The sequence below is a fragment of the Cavia porcellus genome, unplaced genomic scaffold, assembly GCF_034190915.1.
Source record: "Cavia porcellus strain 051 isolate PalLab524CR breed Dunkin Hartley unplaced genomic scaffold, mCavPor4.1 scaffold_14, whole genome shotgun sequence".
Taxonomy (NCBI): Eukaryota; Metazoa; Chordata; class Mammalia; order Rodentia; family Caviidae; genus Cavia; species Cavia porcellus.
The window spans coordinates 64120126-64144746 of NW_026947497.1; the positions used below are offsets into that span (position 1 = coordinate 64120126).

Below are 24621 nucleotides of genomic sequence, written 5' to 3' on the forward strand. Positions count from 1 at the left end.
GCACACAGAGACAAATACCCATCACCAGGGTTGGCAGCCCCTTGGGCCTCAGGGCTCTACCATAGTCCAAGCCTGATGCTCAGATGCCAGAAAGATGCCCCGGTAGCCAGGTGGGGTGGTGCAGGCCTGGGAGGCTGAGGCAGAGAGATCTCAAGTTCAAACGCAACCTGGGCAAATTAGCAATTTAGGGAGATCCTGACTCCAAAAAAAATTTTTTTTTCTAAAGGGCTTAGGGATGTGGCCTCAGGCCTGAGGTTCAATCCTTAGTATGGCAAGAATATAAAAAGAGAAGGAGGAGAAAAGAAAAGCAATGAAAGAAGAGGGGGAAGAGGTAGGGGAGATGAAACAGTAGAAGAAGAAAAAGAGGAAAAGGAAGAGGAGGAGCTCCCCAAACCTATGGGAAAGCGAGGGGTGGGGGAGATGAGGGACCCCAGCCCCAGTCAGCAGCCCAGGCCAGCTGTGGGGTACTAACAGAGAAGTCAATGGTCAGGGCACAGGATAGGAGCCCCAGGTTTGCCAGGCGGGCACCACTGTAATTGAAAATGGCTCTCAGGCTCTAGTCTCAGGGAGCCCGTGGTCAGGGGAGTCCTGATCTAAGGGTAATCCTTCAATCTAGCCATTGAAGGAGCCCGCCAATTGCCCTTTGAGAAATCGCCTCCTCTGCTCTCTGGTGTCCACAGCATTGGAACTGTGACCCCCACCTGCCACACCCGACCTGCCATTCCCAAGCCCCACCTGCTGCCCCTGCCAGGTGAGGCGTCCAGGAGTTGCAAGGCTTGGGGAGCCCAGAGGGTTACGGGGCTTCCAGAGAACAGGAGCTGGATGTGGCCCCAGGGGCCCAGCCAGGTACTCGGGTTTGTGCTGCCTCTCTCTCCTGACTTCAAGATGCAATTTCCTGTCCTGGAGGATGAGGACCAGAGTTGCCCCCAGAACCCCCAGCTGGGGTCCTTTGGAGGAACAAGGCTGGACACAGGTGCCTCAAGCTTGAGGCCAGAGAGGACATAGGTTTCCAGAGTCACAGCTCCGCCTGCTCCAAGGCAGGAGGCCAGGCATTTAGGAGCCACTTCTAGTCTCTAATGTTCTGACGCCAGCCCATCACAGTGCAGGGAGGTCCCGGCCTCCCATCCCTGGTCAGCAAGGTCAGGGACAATGTGAAGAGCAGAGCAGGCTGAGTGCCTCTAGAACAGGGAGAGGCGGGGGGCATGGGGCAGGGCCCAGGATACCATCATACAGGAAGCTGGCCCTCCCGGCCCTGGCCATAGATGACCAGCGGGTCCTAGGATGCCCCTTGAGTGGCACCTCCTGAGCAGCCCTGGGCAGGAGGCCTGTGAGTGCTGTTTGTCACGGTCTTTGTGCCCTCACCACAACACTGGGCTCTCGGAGCCCAGCTCCCTCCCTGTCTGGAGCCAGGTATTCACACACCACTGTCTCCTCTTCCAGCCTGTAAACCAAAGAGCACATCAGAAGTACCAGGGGCATCTCCAGGACCTTGGGCAGCAGCGCTGGGACAGGGGTCCCAGGGTGGTGCTGGGTGGCAGAGGGGTGGTTTGAGGCCCATCGCCTCACGTGGGGGTCACTGGGGCTGGGCTGGAATGTGCTGAGTGGCCACTGCCATGTGAATCATTACACCTTGGCAGGCTGATCCAGGACTTCCAGACCCAAACCAGCTCTGGCTGGGCTCAGGGTGGCTGTGGAGCACAGGGGTCAAGACAGGGCTAGGTAGAATACAGGCCCCCACCTGTCTTCTAGGTGGGGGCCACTGGGTCCCCAGCACTGGGAACGTGGAGACTTTCAGGTCTCACTTTTCTTACCTTGCATATGGGTGCAGAGCAGCCCAGCTCTCTTCTGATCTCTCAGGAGCCTAAAACTTGAAGGAGGTCATCCGCAGGGGCTCCTATTTCACAGTGCTTTGAGATCACTGAAATGTAGAGTCGGCTGTGGTGGTGCATGTCTGGTAATACCAGAACTCTGGAGGCTGAGGAGGATAGCTTTAGTGCTAGAGTGAGATCAAGGCCAGCCTCAACCACCCAGCAGGACCCTGTCTCAAAAAATAATAATAAAGTAAAAGAAAGGGCGGAAGGGTTAGAAAGGGACCCAGGGACAGGCCCAAGGAGAATCAGAGAGAAGCCGGGGAAAGAGGACCGCAGGGGCCCATGGTCACCTGGGCTCAAGCAGGCCCAGGCACCTGGCAGGCAGATGCAGTGGAGATCCAGGCCAGGGCATCTGACACAGCCATGCTCAGGGTCTGGGACAAAGTCCTTGGCCAACACGGGGCTTGGTGAAAAATAATTAATTTTCCTTTTCCTGGGAAAGCTCTGACTCAGGCCTTTTCCTATCCCCAGCAGCCTCATCCTCCCAGGCCTGGACCAGAGAAGCTGCCCAGAGCCGTCCATGGCCTCCTCATGGCCAACCTGAGTCTGCCCTGCAGCTTCTGGCTCGGTTTGGAAGGCCTGGGAACTCCAGGTAAGGGGGGCTAGTCCAGGGATTCCCGGGGGCATGGGTGCAGCTGAGGGGTACCGAGCTGTGGTTCCTATAAGGTGGACACTGGTTAGCATCCTGGGGCATACAAGGTGTGTATCTTTTTGTCTGTCTTTCAGTTTTTTTGCAACACAGTAGTTCAGGCTGGCCTCAAATTCAGCAATCCTTCTGCCTCATCCTCCTGAGTGAGTGCTGGGATTACAGGAGGGATTCTGTACAGACATGTGTCTGTGGACTTGGCGTTCCAATGGTGGGCACCTGTGACCTCAAGATCAGCCTGAGAAGAAAGCTTGTCCCTCAGCCTCCTGGGACTGCTCTCCACCTGGGACACAGCCTGCTGACACCTGGGCCCCCACCTTCCAGAGAGGGGGAAAACGAGGCCCCAGCCACATGGGGAGGAGGCTGCCCACCAGCTGCCAGAGCCTCCAGTGACTCGGGAGTGTTTATGAGCAGCCAAAATGGCTGTAAAAGTGGCACCTCGCTCTACTTAGGGCCCGGCCATTCTCTCCCCTACTGGCCCTTTGCCTCAGCAAAGCTTCCAGAGGTCCCTGGTCACTGGCAGTGTCTGGGGCTGGGACTGGGGGAACCTCAGGCTGGGGTCAGTTCAGCCAGAGGTTAGAGGTCAGGTTGGAGGAGCACACAGCCTGGGCCGAAAGTCCTGGTGGCAGCAGGGCTGATCTCAGGATGCAGTGGCTTTGAGCCGGGCAGGGGCAAAGAACTGGAATATCAGTGCCTCTGAAGCAGATGTCAGCCTGATCAAGGAGAGTCTTGGGGCTTGGACAGGAGCAGAAGAGCAGCCACTGTGGTCTGTGTACTTGGCCAGGGCCCTTCTCACAGAGCTAGCAGCACAGGAAGGGTCTGGCAGGGTCATAGCCAGGGTGCAGCCCTCGCCCTGTTTCTTTTTGAGACAGGGTTTCACTGTGTGGCTCATGATGTGTGGCTGATACAGAACTCATGATGATCCTCCTCTCTCAGCCACCCACCCTGGGTTCTGGAACTGCAGGTATGTGCCACCTGGGGACCCTGCTCCAGTTCGGAGCTCCAGGGAGGCCATGGGTCCTTCTGCTAGGACTCCCAGCTTGAGGGAGAAAGAGCTGGACCTCTCACCAAGGAAGCTTCCAAAGGCCTCTACAACTGACCGGAAACTGACCCCAGGGGATCTCTATCAAAAGGGTGATTCTGGCTCAGCCAGAGCTGGGGTGCTTCCAATTAATGTGTGACACCCCCATCTGCCTAGTGGCACTTAATCCAGAGGCCCAGGGGTGAATTGGAGGATGCATGGCACACCCACAGCTGTGGAACATCCAGCAGAAGCTCCGAAAGTCCCCAAGAGTTAAGGAGAACGTCTTAAGGGCCCAGAGCCCATCAGACCTGCCTGCAGCCCTGGCACTGCCCACTCGGGTCCATGGGGCTGTGGTGGGCCAAGTCTGAGGACTATGCCCTGCCAGCCCCAAGGTTAACTTCTCAATCCTGACTCCCCATAAATGTCTTATCTTGAAGTCAGGTAGAGGGAAGTCAGGAAATCAGGAAGAGGGATGTGGCCACGGGACTGTGTGGGAGACACCGCTACCTGGCACCATATAGCATCAGCTACGCCAGAAAGCAGTGCGGACTACTGACATTTTGCTTTTGCTTTGACACAGGGTCTTGCTATGTAGCCCAGGCTGGTCTCCAACTCGTGGCAATCCTCCTGCCTCAGCCTCTCACATACTAGGATTATAGGCATAAACCATCACACATTGGGACCATTGTCCCTCAGATGGACACAGGAGCTCAGTCTACCAGGCTGCCTGTGGGGAACCCTTGGAGACAAAGGGCGTAGACACTTTCAGGGGAACAGTAAAAGGCACCCTCTGAATCCACTGCTTAACTTTCCCCATTTTACAGATGAAGAAACCAAGGCCCAGAGATCAGGGAAGTCCTAGTGGCTAGGATACACAATTGGTAAGTGGGTCAGCTAGGCTGCTGCTCAGCCTTGAGAATTTTCAGGACACCACACTCTCATTAGCTTCCTCCACCCATCTGTCTATCCATCTTTCTTTATTTCTCTCTGTTTCTTAAAACAAGGTCTGGTTACATACTCCAGGCTGAACTTTCTATGTAGTCCAGGCTGGCCTCAAACTCAGAGAGATCCTCATGCCTCAGCCTCCCAAGTGCTGGGATACCAAGGTCTCCAGATCATCCTTAAAGCCATGGGCTCCAGGCATTCCCAGTCCTTTCTTCCACCAGAACCCCCGCCCCGCCTGCCTGGCTGCCTGGGTCCTAAGGAGGTGTGGGCTTGGTTGTCAACGTCCCTGCCCAGGAAGCACAGAAGCCCCACCTGTCTGGTCACAGCTCCCGTCCACTCCTCCCTCCTTTCCCTCAAGTCAAGGGTCCCCATTGCACCCCAGCCGGTCAAAAGTCTTGAGCCTACAGGGCCCCACCCGAGGCTGGGGTCTGATGGTGACAGAGAGGACACCCAGAGGCAGGACGGGTCCCTGATTGTGGTACCTCCCAGAACCCCGGACCCGGGCGCAATTGCTAGTGAGGAGGGGGCGAGGGGCCCTGGTGCGAGACCGACTCCACGGCGTCCTGAGCGTGCGGAGGCCAGGCGCCCTGGCATGGGACCCTGTGGCGGCGGAGGGTCTCCATGTATCATCAGGGAATTTAGAAAAGAAAGTGTGATTTCCCGAAGTGCAGTGAAGAGGCAGCAGCGTCCGAGAGGCTCCAAGCCCCGATGTTTCCCAGACCGCAGTCCTTTCTGCGCCCCGCGGCCGCGCTACCCAGGCTCGGGCACAGAGGAAGCGCGCGGGCTGGGGGCGGCGGCACTGGGCGGTGGGGGCGGGGAGGGGAGGGGAGAGGAGAGGTGGAGAGATGGGAGGGGAGGGGAGCCGAGGGCGGGCGCGGGGAGGGCGCGGCAGGCGCCGGGGCTGGGGACGTGCGCGGCGGGCGGCGGCTCCGGGCCGTGGCCGGGTGGGGGGCACCCCAAGACATCCATGCGGCACCCCCGGCGTCGCGGACAGTGCACTGGCTCGCAGGGGCAGCAGTCGGGGAAACCCCGACATCCATGGCAAGGTGGGGACCACGGCGGCGCGCTCGGAGTAAGTCGGAGCCAGGGCTGCGGGATCTGGGGTCCGGGAGCGCGGGGTCCCGAGGGATCGGGGTCCGGGCGGAGCGGACCTGGGCACGGTCCGCGACGCCTCTCCTCGGAGCTCGCTGGAGCCGCCGGCCGCGCCGCTCGGCTCGGAGGCTTTTTTGGAAACTTGCGAATGTTTTCGTAGCGGGGAGGGGGAGGAGAAAGGCGGGCGCGAGGGAGTGACCGAGACGGAGCCTGGGGCCGCCGAGGAGCGGAGGCCACGGCCGGGGGAGCTGGCGACGGCGCGCGGACCTGGTCACCCGGCGCCGGGCCGCACGCTCCAGCCGGGGCCAGGCGGGGCCGGGCGGAGCATGGGGAGGGGCGCGCGGAGGACGCCTGGGTCGGGGGTCCGGGGCGGGGCGCGGCGGGGCGGGGCGGGGGTCCGGGCCCCGCAGAGATCGGCGTCGCTTCCACCTCCTGATCGCGTCCCTGCGCCGCGCGCCCCGCCCCGGCTCCCCTCCCGCGGTGGCCGCAGAGCTAAAAATAACCGCCCCGTGCGCCCCCCGCGGACCGCGACCCCGACCCCTCCCCCGCCCCTCCCCCATGGGCGTGGGGCAAAGCCGCGGCTCCCAGTTCCCCCTAAGGGAGAAAAAAAGTAATGAGGAAAAGAAAGAATAGGCGGCGCGGAGGGGCGGGGGGCGGGGGCGGGCCGGGGGCGGGGGGCCCGGCCATATGGATGTGATTTCTCCGCTGCAGGCAGACGGGCCGCGCTCCGCCGCGCTCGGCGCCCGCCCGCCGCCGCCTCCTCCCTGCGCCTTCTCCGCCCTCTCCGCGCCGCGCTCGCCCTCAGCGCATGGGCCCCGCGCCGGGCTCCGGGGCCTCGGGCCGCCCGTACGCCGGGGTCCCCTAGGCCGGGGCGTGGGCGGGGCAGTCCGGCCTGACGCAGTCTGCACCCTCGCTCCCCATTAGGGCCGGCGGCGGCGGCGGCGGCTGCCCCGAGGGACGCGGCCCTAGGCGGCGGCGATGGGGACCGCCCGGATGGCTCCCGGCCTGGCGCTCCTGCTCTGCTGCCCGGTGCTCAGCTCGGCGTACGCGCTGGTAAGTCACTCGCCGCGCACGGGCCGCCGTCGGGGCGATCCCGGCGCGGCTTGGGGGTCCCCGGGAAGGTCTGCGGTCGCGGGGAGTCTCGCTTGCCTCCAGGCATCTGAACTTGGGAGGGTGGCCCCTCATACCCCGGGATTCTCGGTGGCTGCTGCTGCTCGCTTCGGAGTTTCTTGACTGTATGTGTCCGATGCCTGGAGCCTCCTCAGTTTTTGAAACTTGGGTTTGGGGTTCCTTGACTGGAAATCCGTGATTGAGGTTTGTTTTCTGACGTTCCGCTGCTGTGAGCACCCAGTTTGGGGTGTCGCCTTCGGAGATGACAGTGTGATCCAGCAGACACCCCCGTGTGATCTGGGCTTTGACTCTGACGGTGGACTCTCCAAGACTGCGATCTGGGGGCCTCTGCTTGCCGCAAGTCTTGTTGGAGATTCAGCAAGCAAAGCGGGGTGGGGGACAGAGGTCAGGATCCTCCAGGCAAGGGAGGGGTTTAGGGCCCCCTCCTGTGCTCCTGGGCACTTTCAGACACATGCTCGCGGTGCACCCATGGTGGCCCACTACCCAGGGTGAACGCTGGCTACCCCAGCGGTGGGGGCTGGGTGTGGTAGGGCACGGAGGGCCCCGGGCACCCCTGCAGGAGACAAGCACCCCTGTCGATGTATGAAGAGATCTCTGGAGAAAAGGAAAGATCCTGGGACAGAGTGGCAGAGAAAGTCAGAGAGAGGAGACAAAGTGAGGATGAAGCACCCCAGAGAAGCAGATACAGACCAGACTGCAGAGGCAGAGAGAGATGGAGCCTGCATGCACGGTGTCCTCCTGGGCCAGGGCCTGGGCACATTCCCTGGGGAGCACCAGCCCCGGCCTGCCCACACCCCTGCCCCAGCCTGTGCCACCCTCATACTCCAGAAAGGGCTCTGAGCAGCAGGAGGTCCTGGCATCACTGGGGAGAGCCCCAGCCGGGAGGCCTGAGCAAGCATGGGGTTTCTCCAGCCCTGCCCAGTGCCGTGTGACCTTGGGCTGTCCTCGTGCACCTCAGTTGTCCCATCTGTAAAGCAGTGTGTCAGAGAAGCCTTTGCTAACTTGCCCCAGCAGACTCCATGCACCCCCTTTACTAGAGTTCCCTGTGTGCAGTTCTAGTGCAGCAAAGGTCCCAAAACCTAACTAAGGGTCCCTCCACCAAACCAGGACTTGTAGATTAGAGCTGCAGAGGGGCTGAGCCTGGGTAGGCTCTGGGTGTGCACTGCGTGTGTATGGGATACAATGAGTACCGGGGTCCTGAGTGTGCGCCTGTGCGCTGGAAGAATGGGGCTGGGTAGGACACGGCCTGGATATGGCATGGGTCAGGGTCTCTGGAGTTATGTCTGAGCCCCCAAGTGAGGCCATGTGTATTGAAGCTGGGGGGTATACCCGTGCCTTGTGCCACGTGGCTGGGCACACGCATGTGCATGCACCAGGAGCCCATGTGCCCCACGTCTGTTCTTTTTCGGATTCTTGTTTGTAGCACACCTCCATTCTTCCTCCTTCTCAACACACACGGCCCAGCTCGCTGCCCAGTGACTGAGCCATGGGCTTCTCTGTTACTGCATTTTATCATTTGTTTGTTTTTGAACCAGGAGCTCACTAAGTTACCCAGGCTGGATTTGAACTTGCTGCACTGCCTCAGTCACGCAAGAGGGCTGAGATTCCAGGTGTAGGCCGCCATGGTCAGCAGGCCTCGCTTTTGGACCACCGTGATCATTGTTTATATCACGATGACTGAGTTTCAAGCCCTGTGCATCTGGGGGTGGGGGGCCAGGATCCCCAGGGCCCTGGGCTGCTCGTAGGGAAACCGAGCTGTATGCGGAGGATTGTCCTGGTTCGGTTGAGGGTCTGGTGGCAAGAGGGATGCCATTGAGGGTCAGAGGGTCTGGACTTCATTGGTACAGGGACCGTCAGGGCTTGGGATGTGGTCCAAGGGGCAGAATGGGCAACTCATCCACCCCCTCCCCCAGCCATGGCGGGGACCACAGGAGGGTTTAGGTCCTAATCTGTACCTGTCCGTGTACCTGCCAAGCCCACCAGGCTGAGTTGGCCCAGAACCTGTGTGCTCCCGTCCAGATGGCTCTGCGACCCTACTCACCTCCCGTCACCTGGTGCCTTGGTTGAGGGGAGACAAAGAGCTGTGCATGGTCCCAACTCCTTCCTCCTGCACCTTCAGGGAAAAGAAGGCCGAGGTCAGGAGAGATGGACCATAGACTGTGGGGAGTAGGCAAAGGTGCCCCTTCACCCCCCAGGGGCCTCCTTAGCTGCTCCAGGAAGGGGAAGGGCTGCCGTCTGGGGGTGCATGAGAAGGGGTGGGATTTGAACTCAGGTCTCACTGCTCCTGCTCCGAACTTCCTCCTTCAAACTAGGGCACAAACTGCTTCTGGCAGGAGGCATCTGGGTCTCACTGCGTTTTTTTGGTTTTTTTTTTTTTCTATTCTTCCTTTTTCTTTTTTAAAAACAAGATCCTTCTTGGGTGTTTTTTAACTTTTATTTTCTTGTTTGTAATTTCATAACTCGTGCATAATAAGTTCTTTCTTACAAAAGAGTCAACTAATACAGATTAAAGAGGACTGCTCCTTGGTGACATCCAAACCCTGTTCACCCACAGATGAAAGCTGTGGGGTTTGTTTTGTTTGTGTCGTGACAGGGTCGCACTGCGTAGTCCAGGCTGGCCTCAGATGCAGAGCCCCCCCTCCCCCGGCCCCAGCCTCCTGAGGGCTAGGATGACAGGCCTGCTGTAGAGGAATCCACTTTTAAAACACTTTGAGGGCGGGAGTTCTCAGACCTGCTTTCCTTCTGTGCAGGGCAGGGAGGTGATGGCTTTGTTGTGTTGTGTTCCATTTGCTTCCCTGGTTGGTGTTAAATGGTGTTGCTGTTAACTTACAGGTGTGTTTTGGTCCCCTTCACGGCAGTTGGTTTACCTCTGCCTTTTTAAATGCTGTGTAGTATTCCAAAACAGGAGCTTTGTGAGACATTTTCTTTCTCGGCTTGTGAGTGCACACCTGTGTGTGTGGGAGAAGGATCTAGGCAGTGGCACGGAAGCTCCTTGAAATGCCCTCTTGTGTCCCCATGTGACTTTCCCAGTAGGATATTTCTAGATTTCATCTTTGCTGGGTCTGAGAGCACACACATTTTTTATTTTAATAGGTCTGGCCAAACAGCCCTCTAAAAAGCTTGCACCGGTTCAAACTCACCAGGACTGAGAGGGAGGGCCTCTCCCCACACCCGCCGCCCCGTGTCTCCCAGGATGTTGGGGTGAGGGGTCCTTTGTTCCACTTTATGTCCTAAGCGGAGGGTGGGTGCCCCCTTCCTTACTGATGATCAGTGGTTTTTGGACTTCGTGCTTATTTATTATCCTCCTCCTAAGACAGCCCACTCCGAGCCGCTGCTTCTCTGGCTATGGGTTATTTGTCCTGTGCATATTGATTTGTGGAAGCTTTTTATATCACCTGCCTTCACACACATCCTCCCCTCCCCCGCCCTGTACTCCGGCCCTAGGCCCTCCCGGAGACTTGGGTTTTCTTCGGAATGCTTTAATGAAGCATCAAGCAGCCTCCTTTAGATTCCTGTCATGGGCCTTCTGGGGACATTCCCTGCTCCTCTGGCAGGCAGCTACATCAAGAAGGGGAGCTATGGGAGGGGGGACCCAGGAGAAATAAGAGATCAGTTGGGGGGGGTGCTTCACCAGCCCCCTGGAATTGTCTGCAGAGTAGCTGGAGAGGACACAGTCGCTCAGCTCTGCAGGGGCCCTGGGGACCTCCTGTGCCCGCACTGAGAGGTCCAGCTCTGGGCTTGTGTCCCGGGCAAGACCTGAGGACCCCACTCTGCCGACCTCGGGCCGCGCCTCGAATCCCCACTCCATCCCACCGCTGCCCCCATGGCAGCGGCCACGCTGGCTGGCTGGGATGAGAGGCGTCACAGTGCCTCCCGGCCCCGAACACAGGCCGCCTGTTCAGCAGGGCCTGGTGAGGGGGAGGAGAAGTCCGCACTTGTCAGCGGTGGCCACAGGAGCCCGTCCCAGCTTGCTCAGGCCAGACAGACCGACAGAGGGCAGCGAGGGAGTGGCCCCAGCCAGCTGGCAACATAGATGCCATGGGGTGCCAGCACAGGTTCCAGGAGTGGAACCCAAAGGTGGGGTGCAGGAAGGCCACAGGGTCACAGAGGCCCTCCCGTTAGCTGAGGTTTGTCCGGGCTTCGCTGGAACTGTGCACCGGCTTGCTCCGACCAGCACCCAACTCCTCTGCCCAGCTGGAGCTGGGAACAAGGCACCATCCTGACACTCTGCTGCTGTGCCCATTGGTGCAGGCTGCAGAGACACCCTTGCTTGGCGTAGCAAAGGACTCTAGGAAATGATGCCATTGGTGCCAGGGACCTCTGGTGGCTGGGAACTTGTGTTCTGGGAACTTTCCCTGGGGGCTGCTGCTTCCCCCCAATCCTGGCCTCCCTCTCGCTAACCATTGTCCCTTGGCCTCAGTGTCCCCTTCTGTGTAATGGGGGATGTGGTGGGAGGGCAGAATTCCAGTAAGTCTAGGGTCACCAGCAACGGCAGACAGGAACTTGGAGGGGGAGAGGGCAGTGAGAGGCTCCGTCCCATTCATCGCTGCCTTAGCTTCAGCTCCTTGGCCAGCAAGGGCCAGGCCTCCCAGCTCCCAACGCCCTTGCTCTGTGGGGTCCCTGGGAGCTGAGTTAGGGGACAGTCCATGGGGACAGGCGTGGGTAAGAAGAGGAGGGCAGGGAGCAGATGGTTTCTCTTCTCTTCTGGGCCCTGAACTAAGGAAGTAACAAGACACATCTGGGTGTCTTGACCACAGAGACTTTGTTCCCGGGATAACAGTTTCTGTGTTTGTTGCTGTACCTGCCTGGAAACCCCGCAAATGCCAGCTCAAGGTTCCCAAGCTGCCTCCCCCCTGCGCCCCCACCAGCTCAGGGCTGAGGTCGGCCGCGTAGTACTACCGTGTTCACAGGCCATGTGTGCACATGCGTGCTGCACAACCAAAGGGCACGTCGAGGGCCAGTCCTGTGACAGCTGGGTCACACGGCGTAATGTCCACCCTAAGCTGAGACCATGGAAGACTCTGGGCTGAGGGGCACTTGGGGGTAGCAGTGGGATTGGACAGAGGGACGCCTGGCGGGAAGCCAGCCCCAGATGTGCATGCTGAACTTAGAGGCTGCGGGTCCGGGTCTGCTCCTCTGCATCCTGGAGCCAGGCCAAGCTGAAGGCAGGGGCGGGTGTGCAGGTGTGGGGATGACAGGAAGGAGCTGCTGCATGGGGTGGGGGCATTTCCTCCTTATCCAGGGTGCAGGCAGAGGAGGGGCCCATTACTCCCAGTACAGACTTGGGGGATCTGGCAGTGACCCTAAATCCTATCAAGTCCTAGGTGGATTTGGGGAATCATTGGGATGTCCTTCACTGTGAAAGCATCGTACCCTGTGCTCCCCCATATTTCCTGCCCCTAGCTGTCCCAAGCCATCGGACCTTTGCTGTAACTCCAAGACTTTGTCCTCTACCCAGGCTACCCATCTCGCTGAGCCCTTGGCCTAGGCAGGCATGCGAGAGACAGCTCTGGGGTCCTGCTGCTGGTGACCACTGAGCCCTGCCCCCAGGCATCCTGTGAAGTATTTCATTTTACCCTAAGACTCTCCTGCTCCGGCAGGGTGGGTGAGGCCAGCGACACAGAAAGAACTGGTGGGTGGTGGGCATGAAGAGGCAGAGGGTGGGGATGAAGAAGGGACTGGTGGGTGGGAGTGACCAGAAGGGGCTCTGAGGTTTGGGGACAACCTCTTCTGAGGACTGAGCTTTCATACCTCTAACCTAAAGCCCAGAGAACAGACGAACTGCAGTGCATGCCTGTGATCTCAGCACTCGAGGAGACTGAGGCAGGATTGCTGCCAGTTTGGTCCAGCCTGGGAAACTTCATGATTTGATACCCTGCCTTAAAATAAAAAATAAAGGGCTGAGAATGCAGCTCAGAGGCCCTGGGTTCAATCCCCAGTACTGCAAAACAAAATAAAACAATAAAGCCAAGGGAGGCCAAGGGAGACCAGAAGCAAGGCCACCATCCCTGTGGATGAATGCACAAATTGGGGTCCCAGGAGGTGCCCCCCCTGGCCTGGGGGATGTGTTGGTCACTTTTCCACCCATGGCTGCCTGCCTTGGTCTGTTGGAGGTGTGTCAGCAAGATGGGGGGGACTGGTGGGTACCCCGTGAGCCTCCCAAAAGCTTCTTAGAAGCTGCGAGAAATGGGGTCCCCCTCTGTGTCACGAGAGGTGCGGGGAGGGTGCAAAGAAAGGAGATGGCAAAGGTGGTGATGGCACAGTGGTGATGGCCAGGTGCTGGCACAGGCCCTGTGGTAGCGATGGTTTGTTGGAATGGTGTCGTAGGAGCAGTGCCGGCTGTGATGGTGCCAGTCGTGGCCTAGTATTGACGCTGAGGGTCACAGCAGTGCATGCGGTGGGGCTGGCACATTCTGGGGACCAGGATGCTGGTGGCAGCGGCTCTCGTGCTGGGGACTGTGGCCGTCGCTGGAGACAAGAGTCAGTCACAGCAATGCAGTGATAGTGAGTGGGGAGAGCAGGGATCCCCCAGTTCCAGCGACAAGGAGAGACTCTGGTTGGTCTTGGGGCCCCTGGAACCTGGCAAACCAAGGTGTTCTCCCTGAGCTATCAGGCTGCTACAGCCAGCTTGGCAGTGGCCACGGCGGGCAGCAGGGGAGCGGGAGTTGTGGGCCCACCTTGCAGAACTGGCTCCATCCCTTCCTGGGGTCCCGCAGGTGCTGGGCTTAGCTGAGATGCGAGGGCCCCCCTCAGACCTTGGGGACCAGAAGCATCAAGACTGAGGGGTGTGCAGGTGAAGCACTGTATGGCATGCTCACAGGAGTGCACAAGCACGCGCACGTGCACATACACACTGGGCTCCAGTTTTCTTGCGGGACAGCACCCGCGTGGGAACCCCTGGGCGGCGCACAGCGGCGGAGCATGTGCGTGATCACGCGCACGCGCAGACGCCAGCAGACGCATACGCACATCCCGGGCTAAGTGAAACCAGCAGAGCCAGCCTCCAGCCAGCTGGAGACTCCTTGGCCTGGGAGCCCTTGCTGCTGCTGCCGCCGCCGCCAAGAGACGCGGTCAATTAACTTCTCTCTGCAACCGGGCTCCCGGGCCTGGCTCGGCTTGGCCCGGCCCGGCCCGGCCGCCTGTCCCGCCACCTCCTTCCTCTCTGTCTCCAGCTGCAGTGCTCCCCGGTGCGCAGCCGTGGACGTGGTCCTGACTTGGGAGAGGTGTCCTGGGCATCCCTGGGTCTCAGGATGCAGGCAGCCATCCCTGGGGATCAGGCACAGGCTCTGCTGTGCCTCAGGCTCTGCCCCTCCCCCACCTCCTGCAGTGCTGCCTTCTCTTCCTTGAAATGACTGGGTGGGGGGAATTCCCAGTGGGAGTACAAGGTCACAGGAAGTGAAAGAAGAATATTCGCACCAGGTGCCACACACCTGTAATCCCAGTACTGGAGGGAGGCTGAGGCAGGAGGATCACTGAATTCGAAGCCAGGCTGGGCTATGCAGAGCGAGTTCAAGGCCAGCATGGACTCCATAGAGCTACCCTGTCTCAAAAAAATAAGAAAAAAAGAAAAAGTGGTTCCTACAGCAAAATCGAAGGCACAGGAAGACCTGTGGCTGAGGTGGGCTGGAGGTGGGAGGCAGAGAGCTTCAGGGGCACCATACCACCACCACCACCCCTGCAGCAGCTTCCCAGAGGCTCTTGTTCTGGTCAGACCCCAGGCAGGGAGGCTAGGCTGGAGTGGAAGCTGGTGACTCCTTTGTCTGGGCCGGCTGGGCCTGCCTTCCTGGAGTTTGGCCCTTCTCACCCTCCCAGTCCTCGCCTGGGCCCCTAGCAGGCAGGGCAGTGCTGTGAGGACTCATCCTGGGACATTCCATCCATTCCCATGTGCCCCGGGGGAGTGGGCTGGACAGGAGGTCAGGGGCCAGGGTTACTGGTGGACAGGGAGGGAGCAGGCCCATCATCCTTCATCCCATAGCGCAGGCCCTCTTGTGTGTCACAGCTTTCCATCCGTAAAGGGGAAGCTGCAGGCTGGGAACAGTTTTGCACACTTGTGATCCCAGCATAGAGAGGCTGAGGCAGGAGGATTGCCAGCCTGGTCAACATAGCAACTTAATGAGAACTTGTCTCAAAAAATAAAACGGGCTAGAGATGTATGTAGCTCAGTGAGAAGACCCTGGGTTCAATTTCCAGTACCCCAGAAAAAGAAAAGAGAAAATAAATTACATAAGCAGGATTCCTTTTGCCTTCCTTAGAGTGAGGGCCTTAGAAAGGGAAGTCCTTGGCCTGACAGTCCTGCTGCTGCCTGCAGTGTGACCTTTGGCTCTGCAGGTAGATGCAGATGACGTCTTTACCAAAGAGGAACAGATCTACCTGCTGCACCGAGCCCAGGCCCAGTGTGACAAGCTGCTCAAGGAAGTCCTGCGGACCGCAGGTGGGCGGGGCCAATAGGTGGGCGAGGCCAGGTGAGCCTGAAGGGCTCCCAGAAGTTGGGTGGGACTGGCCCAGTGGGGCCAGGGATTTGGCTCAGCACCAGCCTGGCAAACTCGAGGTTGTGAGCTCAATCCCAGGTACCAAAAGAGGGGGGGAGAATCTGGGAAGTGGAGACCCGAAATGGGGTGTACCCACAAGGGTAAAGACAGCAGGTCCTGTGCTTGGGCTCCTATGCTGTCCCCCACACCAGCCCTTAGACCCTCAAGCCACTCTCACTTCCTGGCACGTCCTCAGAAGGCAGATTGAAAGGGGACAGAAGAGCTGGGACTGTCCCAGAGATGCATGGAGGGTGGTAGGAAGGCCACAGGGTCTCAGGGCAGGCCGACATCCCCCCCAGCTTGCCAGGCCTAGCAGCACGGACTGCAGCTTCCTAAAGGAAAGGCAGTCCAGGGAGGGAGAACGAAGTCTTTGAATGACACTACATGGTGCCATGCAGGCTGGGGTGGTGATAAAGGCCTGTAATCCCAGCTACATGGGAGGCTGAGGCAGGAGGATCACAAGATTGCCATCAGCCAACTTAGTGAAAATAAAATTTAAAAGACCTGGGGAACAGCCCAGTGGTAAGTGCTTGCCTAGCATGATCAAGTCCCTGGGTTAGATACCTAGTACTGTGAGGGGGAAAAAAATCCCTGTGGAGTTGGATGAAGAATGAGGGGAATGGGGACACAGGGACAGGTGTGATCACTGCCCTGGGAACACAGCACCAGCCTGACCCCGCCTCAGGCAGGTCTCTCCCTGCTCCTCCCCCAAGTCCCTGACCTGGCAGCAGAGATGGGGTCATGTGACATTCATCCAGGCCTTGGTGTATATTTGGTGCCTCTCCCAACCTGAAGGCCCCCAGGCCCTGGCCACCGGACCTTCCAGAGCACATACAGGCCCCCACATGTGCATACAGAGACAGCCCGCTCTAGTTCACCCTCTGACCAGCTCAGTCTCCACCTGCCGAACATCTGACCCTTCGCAAAGCACATCCTGCCCCATTCTCTGGGCGGGGGGACAGAACTCTATGGTCCAGGGAGGTCTGAAGCCAGAATCCATCCCAGCTCTGCTGCTGGAGCTCCCTGACAGCCGTAACTGCCCCAATTTCTACAGCCAGCATAATGGAATCAGACAAGGGATGGATGCCGGCGTCCACATCTGAGAAGCCCAGGAAAGAGAAAGCGTCTCCAAAGCTCTACCCTGAGTCCAAGGAGGACAAGGAGGTGTCCGCCGGCAGCAGGCACCGAGGTATGGCAGCTCCCAGCATCCTCTGGAGCCACCTGGCCCGTTGGTTGTGTGAGTTCTTGTGGAAAGGGCCTCAGCTGTTCCCCAAGAAGCAGGGCAGGGGCTGAGAAGACACAGCCCAGGGGACGGGGGCAAAAGCCAGCAGGCAAACGGGAAGGACCTGGGCCCCCTGGAGACGTGGTCCTGACACCCTATAAGTACAGCCACGTGGGGAGAAAGAAAAGAGAATCCTGGAGAGGGGGACAGGGAGAGACATGGAAAGATAGTCACGGACAGAGGGGCCCGAGAGGCACAGTCTGAAGATCTGGAGCGCAGCAGCAGAGGTATAGGGTGACGCACAGGGGAGGCTTACAGTGACAGTGAGATAGTAGGGCAGCCACAGAGGAGCAGGGCCAGGACAGTGGGACAGGAGGGGAAGAGAGGAGGGACGGACAAGCAGGGTTGTAGGGTCCCTCAGGGAGCTGAGCAGAGACCAGCATAGCCCAGGCTGTGGCCACAGGGCCAGTTAGAACCGGCCGGGTGGGCAGCAGATTCCAGATGGGCCACATCTGGGAGCCTGTGGTCACCCTGTGGCTCCCCAGGGACCAGAGGGAATTGTGAGCCTGGCCGGGTGGGGTTGGGAATATGGCGCCCAGGACAGAGAGCCTTTCACCAAGCTGGGCGAGTCTAGCCGTCAAGGCAGCTGCCCAGGAGGTTGGAGAGTCCTGTGGTCGGAGGACAACTGCAGTTCCTGCAGGGTGGGGAGAGGAGACTGACGGCATGCTGGGACAGCGTGTGGACCATGCAGGGGCTCTCTTAGTATCTCCGCAGTGAGCCTGGGGACCCAGACTGGGGTGCACTGTCCAACTTTGGGATCTCACCATTAATTAGCACTTAGCTGTAGGGGATCATATCCCCTTGAGTGGTTTTGGGAGGCCTCTGGTGATCTTAGAAGTGGATAGAAGTGCAGAGCAAGCTTAGCTTCCAAATGAGAAAACAAAAACAGAGGGGGGGACGGGGGGCCCTGGGGATTTAGCTCAGGGGCATAAGTACCTGCCTTGCAAGCAGGTGGTCACTAAAAAAAAAAAAAAAAACAAAACAGATCGGGGACCTGAGTGCAAGGTCAGAAGCCCTCCGGGAGTCCAGCGGGCATTGGAAACCAGACATCCTGCCTGCTGTCCCTGATCCCTGGAGAATGTTCTCTGGGGAGCCTCCTCTCCAAGGAAGTGTCTGTACACCTGCCCTTCCTGGGGCAAGCTGGACCAGGAACAAAATAAGAAAGGGCCTGGCTGGGGGCTGTCACCCATTTCTCTGGGTCTTCTCCAGACCACCTGGGAGGTAGGGCCAGGGCCAGTGTTAGGGGCCAGGTGGGTTGAGGCACATCGGAAAGTCACTGTCCCCAGAATGCTCCTGCATGGCATTGATAGGCCACGGCTGCACTTATCCCAGGCCTCAAGTGGGGATCAGCCAGTCCCTTGGTGCCTCCTACCCTGTCTGTCTACGTGTCTCTGGGCACAGGGCGTCCCTGCCTGCCGGAGTGGGACTACATCGTGTGCTGGCCGCTGGGGGCCCCAGGTGAAGTGGTGGCTGTGCCCTGTCCTGACTACATCTATGACTTCAATCACAAAGGTAAGGCTGGCACCCTGGGACATTTCCTGGGCTGTGAGGCTTGGATCTCAGGGCCCTCTGTCCTCCCTGACCGTCCTGTAACTTACAGGCCACGCCTACCGACGCTGTGACCGCAATGGCAGCTGGGAGGTGGTGCCCGGGCACAACCGGACTTGGGCCAACTACACCGAATGCCTCAAGTTCCTGACCAACGAGACTCGGGAGCGGGTGCGAGCCCTCCCCACCCTACCCCAGGAAAAGGGACCCTCACCCAGCCTCCTGCAGTGGCCTGAGCCAGGCCTAACCCAGGACCCGAGCTCACTGCGTGAGTCCCAGCAGTCTGACCTGACGGTGACTCCCCTACCACACAGGAGGTGTTTGACCGCCTAGGCATGATCTACACTGTGGGCTACTCCATGTCGCTGGCCTCCCTCACCGTGGCTGTACTCATCCTGGCCTACTTTAGGTGGGTGGGGTAAGGGGAGGGGCGTGGGGTAGGCGTGGCCTGGAGAAGGTAACGTATTTGCAGGGACTGTGGGTGTGGTTTGGGTGGGGTTTGTTGTAATGGGTGGGGCACAGGACCATAGCGGGGAAGAACAGTTTTTTGGGGATGTAGGTATGGTTTGCCCCAAAGCAATGGTGATATGGAAGGTTTGGAAGGTGGGCCTGACTAGGAGGTGGGCGTGGTTTGGTGGGTCTGGTGGGTGTGGCTTGGGCTTGTCCAAAGACGGCACCTACTCCTGTGAGGTGCCCTTGTCCACCACTCCCCTGCCCACGGTGACATCGCATGCCCGCAGGCGGCTACACTGCACGCGCAACTACATCCACATGCACATGTTCCTGTCGTTCATGCTGCGCGCTGCCAGCATCTTCGTGAAGGATGCGGTACTGTACTCGGGCTTCACGTTGGACGAGGCGGAGCGCCTCACTGAGCAGGAGCTGCATGTCCTGGCCCAGGCACCGCCGCCTCCTGCCGCTGGCTACGTGAGTGCCCGGCTGGCCACCTCGCCTGCACACCCTGTGCCTGCAGCCCATAGGCCTGGCCATCACTGCTACCGCCCCTCCCTTCGGGCCCCAAGTCTCAACTCTGCTTCCGTCTCTGCTGCCTGGAACCTCGGTGTCTCTGCTCCTGCCACCCAGGGTCCCTCGCCACCCCTCGTTGCTCTGTGGCATCTCCTGTCCCCGGTTCCCCAGGACCCAGCCTGCCCCCTTGCTCGACAGCACCTTCCGCCTGCCCAGCCCTGATGTCCCCATCTAAGGCCCTACTCCCTGGCTAACATAGCTGGTCTCCTAGGTGGGCTGCCGGGTGGCGGTGACCTTCTTCCTTTACTTCCTGGCCACCAACTACTACTGGATTCTGGTAGAAGGGCTCTACCTGCACAGCCTCATCTTCATGGCCTTCTTCTCTGAGAAGAAGTACTTGTGGGGCTTCACTGTCTTCGGCTGGGGTACGCAGGCCAGGCCCAGTGCGGGGGTGGGGCCGCCCATGGATAAGCCACCCACACAGCCTGTCCTGTACCCTGGCTGGGGACTCACCTGGGGTCAGCTGGCCTGAGCTTTCTGCTCACCTGGGTTCAGGTTCGCTCACCAGAGGAGAAGGGGAGACCCTCAGGGCCAGGTTCTGCTTGGGATCAGAGTGGGATTTGGAGTTAGAGATCAGCCTGGGGCCCAGTTGAAGTCTGGACCTTCTCCACCCTGAACCCTGTGGGCCAGGCCAGCGCCTGTTACCTGACCTGTCCTCTCGCCTTTCTGGGGACTCAGCAGCAGCTGCACTGGAGAAGGGGCTCCTGGTACTCTGCCCAGCCTTAACCCCCCACGGGCACGGGGATCCAGTTACCAATAATTGTCCGTTATTGTTGGCAGCTCAGAGGTTTGGCTGGGCTCCTGGGCAACTGGCCAGGCTGCCGAGGGGTGGGTCAGGTGACCGGAGCCCTCTCACATTCAGCACCCAGAGGCCCTCGGATTGTAGCCTTCCTACATCTTGGCACACACCGACCCCCTGCCCAACCCCCCCAGGGGCAACCCTGGAACTGGGGAGACCTGGCCTGATCCCAGGCGCTGGCACAGGTGCTGGGGCCTGAAGGACTAAGAGGCACAGAGACGATGTGGCCCAGGACTGTCACAGCCCTTTCATACCGTATACCAGCGTCACACCCTGTCCCCCTGAGGGTGTACCAGGTCTAGACCTTCCTTCCCAGAGGCACTGTGGGCCATCAGTGCTGGTTCTGGCTGGGATACTTGGGGCTCACTGTGACCTCTGCTTGGGAGGACGCCCCTTATCCCAGCCAATGTCACCTGCATGGGCTGGGGGTCGTAAGGGTACAGAAAATTCTGTTCATGGACTCCAAGTGTGGGTCTGTGAGTTCCAGGGAAGGGGGCAGCAGCTGGCTGAGCATAGGCAAGCCCGTGGCACACTGGTTATTTCACCGTGTGCCCAGCAAGGGAGCATGAGCACATGCGGGAGACAGAACCAGGCAGGATACCAGGGGCTGTCCCTAGGGAAAGCTGTTAGGCAGCGCATGTGGGATTTGGCTCTGTCTCTAGCCGCCCATGTGCCAGGGGTGAGGCCTGGGTGATGAGGAAGAAAGCCAGACCATCAGCCCCTCATACCATTGCCCTCTGTGCCCACAGGTCTGCCTGCCGTCTTCGTGGCTGTGTGGGTCAGTGTCAGAGCTACGCTGGCCAACACAGGGTAGGTCCAGCTAGAGAAGGGGCCTGGGTGCTGAGATAGGCTGGAAACACCCTGGGCTCCCTCCTCCCCAGGAAGCCTCCTGTGCCCTGGTACTGTGTGGCCCCCAATTCCAATCAGGAGCCCCCTGGGGGCACAGAGGGTGGCTTTTGGCCTGGCCACGCACGACACCCCCACCCCCATCCTGCGAAGGAGAGGCTAGGCACTAATGCCTCCACCACCCCCAGGTGCTGGGACCTGAGCTCTGGACACAAGAAGTGGATTATCCAGGTGCCCATCTTGGCCTCCGTTGTGGTGAGCAGGGGTAGGTGGTGGTTTGGGTTCGGGATGTAAGGAGGCTTCCCTGGACCAGGGGACCAGAGCCCCACAGGCCTGAGGACCCGAGAGCCCTCTACCCAGTCCAGACGGGACAACAGAGCCACCTAGAGCTAAATCAACAGAGCCTATGGAAGGATGTGGGTGGTGGAGCCCCTTCCCCCAAGGCGGTGAAGGTGCAGCCTCCAATGCTGCCCCTCCCCCTCCGCAGCTTAACTTCATCCTCTTCATCAACATCATCCGGGTGCTGGCTACCAAGCTGCGGGAGACCAACGCGGGCCGGTGTGATGCTCGGCAGCAGTACCGGTGAGGCTTGCCCACCACACCCCAGCTGCTCAGAGTGGGCGTGCACAAGGGGACCAGCAGGGCCCCAACGCCCAGCAGATCCTGCCGCTGCCACCCCTCCCCAGGACCCACACACATCCCTTGCACTTAAAGCTGGGGACTGAAGGTGGGACAGACAGAGGTTTCCCCCTGGAGCGCTGGTGGCAGGTAGGGACAGGGATGGACTTGTGACTTGGGGACACCTCTCAGAAACAGGGAGCCCGGTAACACCATGCCTTGTGGCAACCATGCTGGTGGGCTGGGTTGTCCTCTCCCAGTGAGCAGGGTCTCTGGAGCCTGGGGCTGGCAGGGCAGGATGGCCGTGCTTGCTGGGGGATGGGAGACACCTGACCTGCCTGCCCTGCGGCCAGAAAGCTGCTCAAGTCCACGCTGGTACTCATGCCGCTCTTTGGTGTCCACTACACCGTCTTCATGGCCTTGCCCTACACCGAAGTCTCAGGGACCCTCTGGCAGATCCAGATGCACTACGAGATGCTCTTCAACTCCTTCCAGGTACAGCGGCTGCCCTGGGTGGGGGCATAGTGGAGGTGGCTGTCATGGCCCTGATCCCATGCGCCTCTATCTACAGGGATTTTTTGTCGCCATCATTTATTGTTTCTGCAATGGTGAGGTAAGCAGTGGGCACTGCCAGGGTGGGCAGCGGATACAGTGGAGCCAGGTCTTCTGCTTGTCCCTCTGCTCTTTCTGCCCGTTCTTTGTTCCTCTAAGCTCCCCTAGGATGTTTTCAAGGCAGAGACGGGTCTTCTCGGAAAAGTCAGGCCCAGGACCCACTAGGATTTGGGGGTTCTGCAGTCTGTGCCCGGCTGAGGGTCTTCCCAGCCCCTTGTTCGAATTCTCTAACTCAGACCAAGGGCACAGCTACCCTCAGGCACTTGAGCCTGCAGATTCTGCACCAGTTGCCTGCTGTTGGGCAGTACTCTGAGGGTGCTGGCGTTGGACGGGTCTTGCAGTTGTCTAGTAAGCATTTGTTCGGTGCAGCAGGGCCATTGCAGGGGCAGAGTGGGGCACTGCTGAAGCTGGGGCCACCTGTGGCGGGAGGATCGAAGGAAGAACTGACTGCACCCTTCCTGCCACCCCAAGGTGCAGGCTGAGATCAAGAAATCGTGGAGCCGCTGGACACTGGCCCTGGACTTCAAGCGCAAGGCACGGAGTGGGAGCAGCAGCTACAGCTATGGCCCGATGGTGTCTCACACGAGCGTGACCAACGTCGGCCCCCGAGGAGGACTCAGCCTGCCCCTCAGCCCCCGCCTGCTACCTGCCGCCACCACCAACGGCCACTGCCAGCTCCCTGGCCTCACAAAGCCAGGGGCCCCGACCCTGGAGACACTGGAGGCCACACAGGCTGCCACAGCTGCCCCCAAGGACAATGGGTTCCTCGGGGGCTCCTGCTCAGGCCTGGATGAGGAGGCCTCGGGCCCAGAGCGGCCGCACCCACTGCTGCAGGAAGAGTGGGAGACAGTCATGTGATAGCGCGGGGTTGGACCTGTGGGCACAAGGCAGCCAGACCGATGGACCGAGTGACCAGTGGTTGGGTGGCTGCCCACTCAGGGCTGGGCCAGGAGGAAAACTGGGAAAAGAAAAAAAAAGAAAAAAGGAAGTGGCGTGTGGCTTCCTGTGATCTGAACTGGGGGTTCACTGTGAAGAGGGAGGGTCTGGGAGCTACAAGGAGTTTGGGGCGCTCACCCAGGAGGCTCATCCCTCAGCAAGGGCTGAGGCAGGTGGGTCACTGGGAGTTCAAAGCCAGCCTGGACCACATAGCAAGACTGTCTCAAAAAAATAGGGCCAACAGTACAGCCCAGTGGCATAAGCATCTGCCTGGCAAGTGTAAGGTCCTGGGTTTGATTCTCAGTAACAACAAAAAAAAAAGGAATAGGAGACACTGGTGGAGGTCCCTCAGAGGCCAGGCAGACCTTTTGGGAATCTGTCACTGTTGCCATCTCAGCTGTTGCCCTCACTAGCAGTCTGAACTCCTTGGAGTGACTTGTCTTGCTGCCCCTGGGTAACAGCCTCAGGATGCTGCCCCTGCAGGAAACCCTTTCGGCTGGTGGCTACGCAGGGAGCCCTCTGACCAGGGCCTCCGGCTCCCAAACAAGTGGCAGGGGAGCACCGGGCTGGCAGTGAGGCTCAGGCTGCAGGGGTCAGGAATCTGAGGTCAGGGCAGTCACCCAACATCCTCGCCTAACACCCATGCACCCTGCTTACCACTTAGATCCTGCCCATCCCAATGTGGTGTGGGCCCCTTTGAGCCCAGCCCAGCTCCACGGCTGCCCTAAGCTCTGGGGAACTGGACCTTGCTTGCCCACACCAGCAGATGGCCCCACCCCTGAGGTTTGCCTGCAGCCCGTGCCCCTGCCTAGGCCTCTTCCCTCCCCACAACCTGAGCTCCTGGCTTTCCCCATGCGCCCCCATCCAGAGAGCTCTTCCCACAGCCCCATGTCCATGTGCTGGGCCCGGCAGCGCCTCACAAGGCTAAGACTCAGAACTGAGGCTACCATGCAGGTCCCACCATGCCTGCTGTCTGGAGGGCTTGGTACCCTCTGGTGCGCCTGCAGGGGACAGCAGGAGAGGCAGAGGCCGGATATCCCGGAGGGCTCCTGGGAGCCACTGGTGATGATAGAGTGGGAGCAACAAGAGCTGATAAGGGACCAGGGATTGAGCTCAGTGGCATGAACACCTGGCAAGCACAAGATCAGGAGTTCAATCCCTGGTACCAAGAAATGGCAACAAAAGATCTGATAAGGGTTTAGGGGATTCCTTGCCCCACCTTGAGGCCAGAGGAGGCCTTGATGGAAGAGGAAGCTGTGCAGGTGGCCATGGGTGGACATGGAGTTGGGGAGGGTCAGGAAGGAATCTGGGTGACACCCCCCCCCAGCATCTCAGAGCTGCGGGACCTCCAGACACTGGCCTTCTGGGACAGGTCCTGCCCGCCTGTAGGCAGAGGTACCCAGTGTCAGAAGCGTCCGAGTGGGCTGGGCCTCTTCCCATCTCCCATGCACCCTAGCACCCTGAGACCAAGCACCTCCAAGACAGCATCACCTGGGCACTTCCGCTTTAGATGGACCCCAGCATAGGGCAGGGCTGTGCATCCTCTTTGGATTAATGGATCATTTGTAGCAGGGAGTGTCTGACAAATTTTTTGAGTTCTTTATCATCTTTGGTTTAAAACCTCCCATTTCAGGCCAGGGCCAGGTTTCCCCCTTCAGAGGGGGCACCCTTGATGGAATGTCCGGGACAGGTCTGGACCTTGCTTCAGTGAGAGGGA

General features: G+C 59.6%; 1 protein-coding gene across 8 annotated transcripts; it reads left to right on the top strand.

Moving 5' to 3' along the window:
- Positions 1-1691: 1691 nt before the first annotated feature.
- On the top strand, positions 1692-22959 carry Pth1r (parathyroid hormone 1 receptor). Of its 8 annotated transcripts, none has more exons than XM_063261067.1 (19): positions 1692-1795; positions 2343-2463; positions 2598-2663; positions 3390-3481; positions 4366-4422; positions 6503-6631; positions 15038-15140; positions 16292-16426; positions 17921-18031; positions 18120-18238; positions 18382-18476; positions 18808-18994; positions 19305-19458; positions 20642-20702; positions 20927-20993; positions 21226-21320; positions 21710-21851; positions 21928-21969; positions 22440-22959. In XM_063261067.1, exons 6-19 carry the CDS (start codon positions 6557-6559, stop codon positions 22824-22826), a joined length of 1773 nt encoding a protein of 590 aa, XP_063117137.1. In that variant the 5' UTR covers positions 1692-1795; positions 2343-2463; positions 2598-2663; positions 3390-3481; positions 4366-4422; positions 6503-6556; the 3' UTR covers positions 22827-22959. The 8 variants fall into 8 exon arrangements, with proteins under 8 accessions (XP_063117137.1, XP_063117138.1, XP_023416091.1 ...); XM_063261068.1 differs by having other exon boundaries at positions 1779-1795; positions 2346-2463; XM_023560323.2 differs by lacking the exon at positions 1692-1795 and having other exon boundaries at positions 2282-2463; positions 21714-21851; positions 22440-22749.
- The last annotated feature ends 1662 nt before the right edge of the window (positions 22960-24621 follow it).

What these genes read in the sequence shown, in the direction of transcription:
- Pth1r (XM_063261067.1), top strand. Translation starts at nt 6,557, where the DNA reads ATGGGGACCGCCCGGATGGCTCCCGGCCTGGCGCTCCTGCTCTGCTGC. An exon ending in CCAACGAGACTCGGGAGCGG is followed by an intron (nt 18,239 to 18,381) that starts GTGCGAGCCCTC and finishes CCTACCACACAG; the next exon opens with GAGGTGTTTGACCGCCTAGG. An exon ending in TGCTCTTCAACTCCTTCCAG is followed by an intron (nt 21,852 to 21,927) that starts GTACAGCGGCTG and finishes CTCTATCTACAG; the next exon opens with GGATTTTTTGTCGCCATCAT.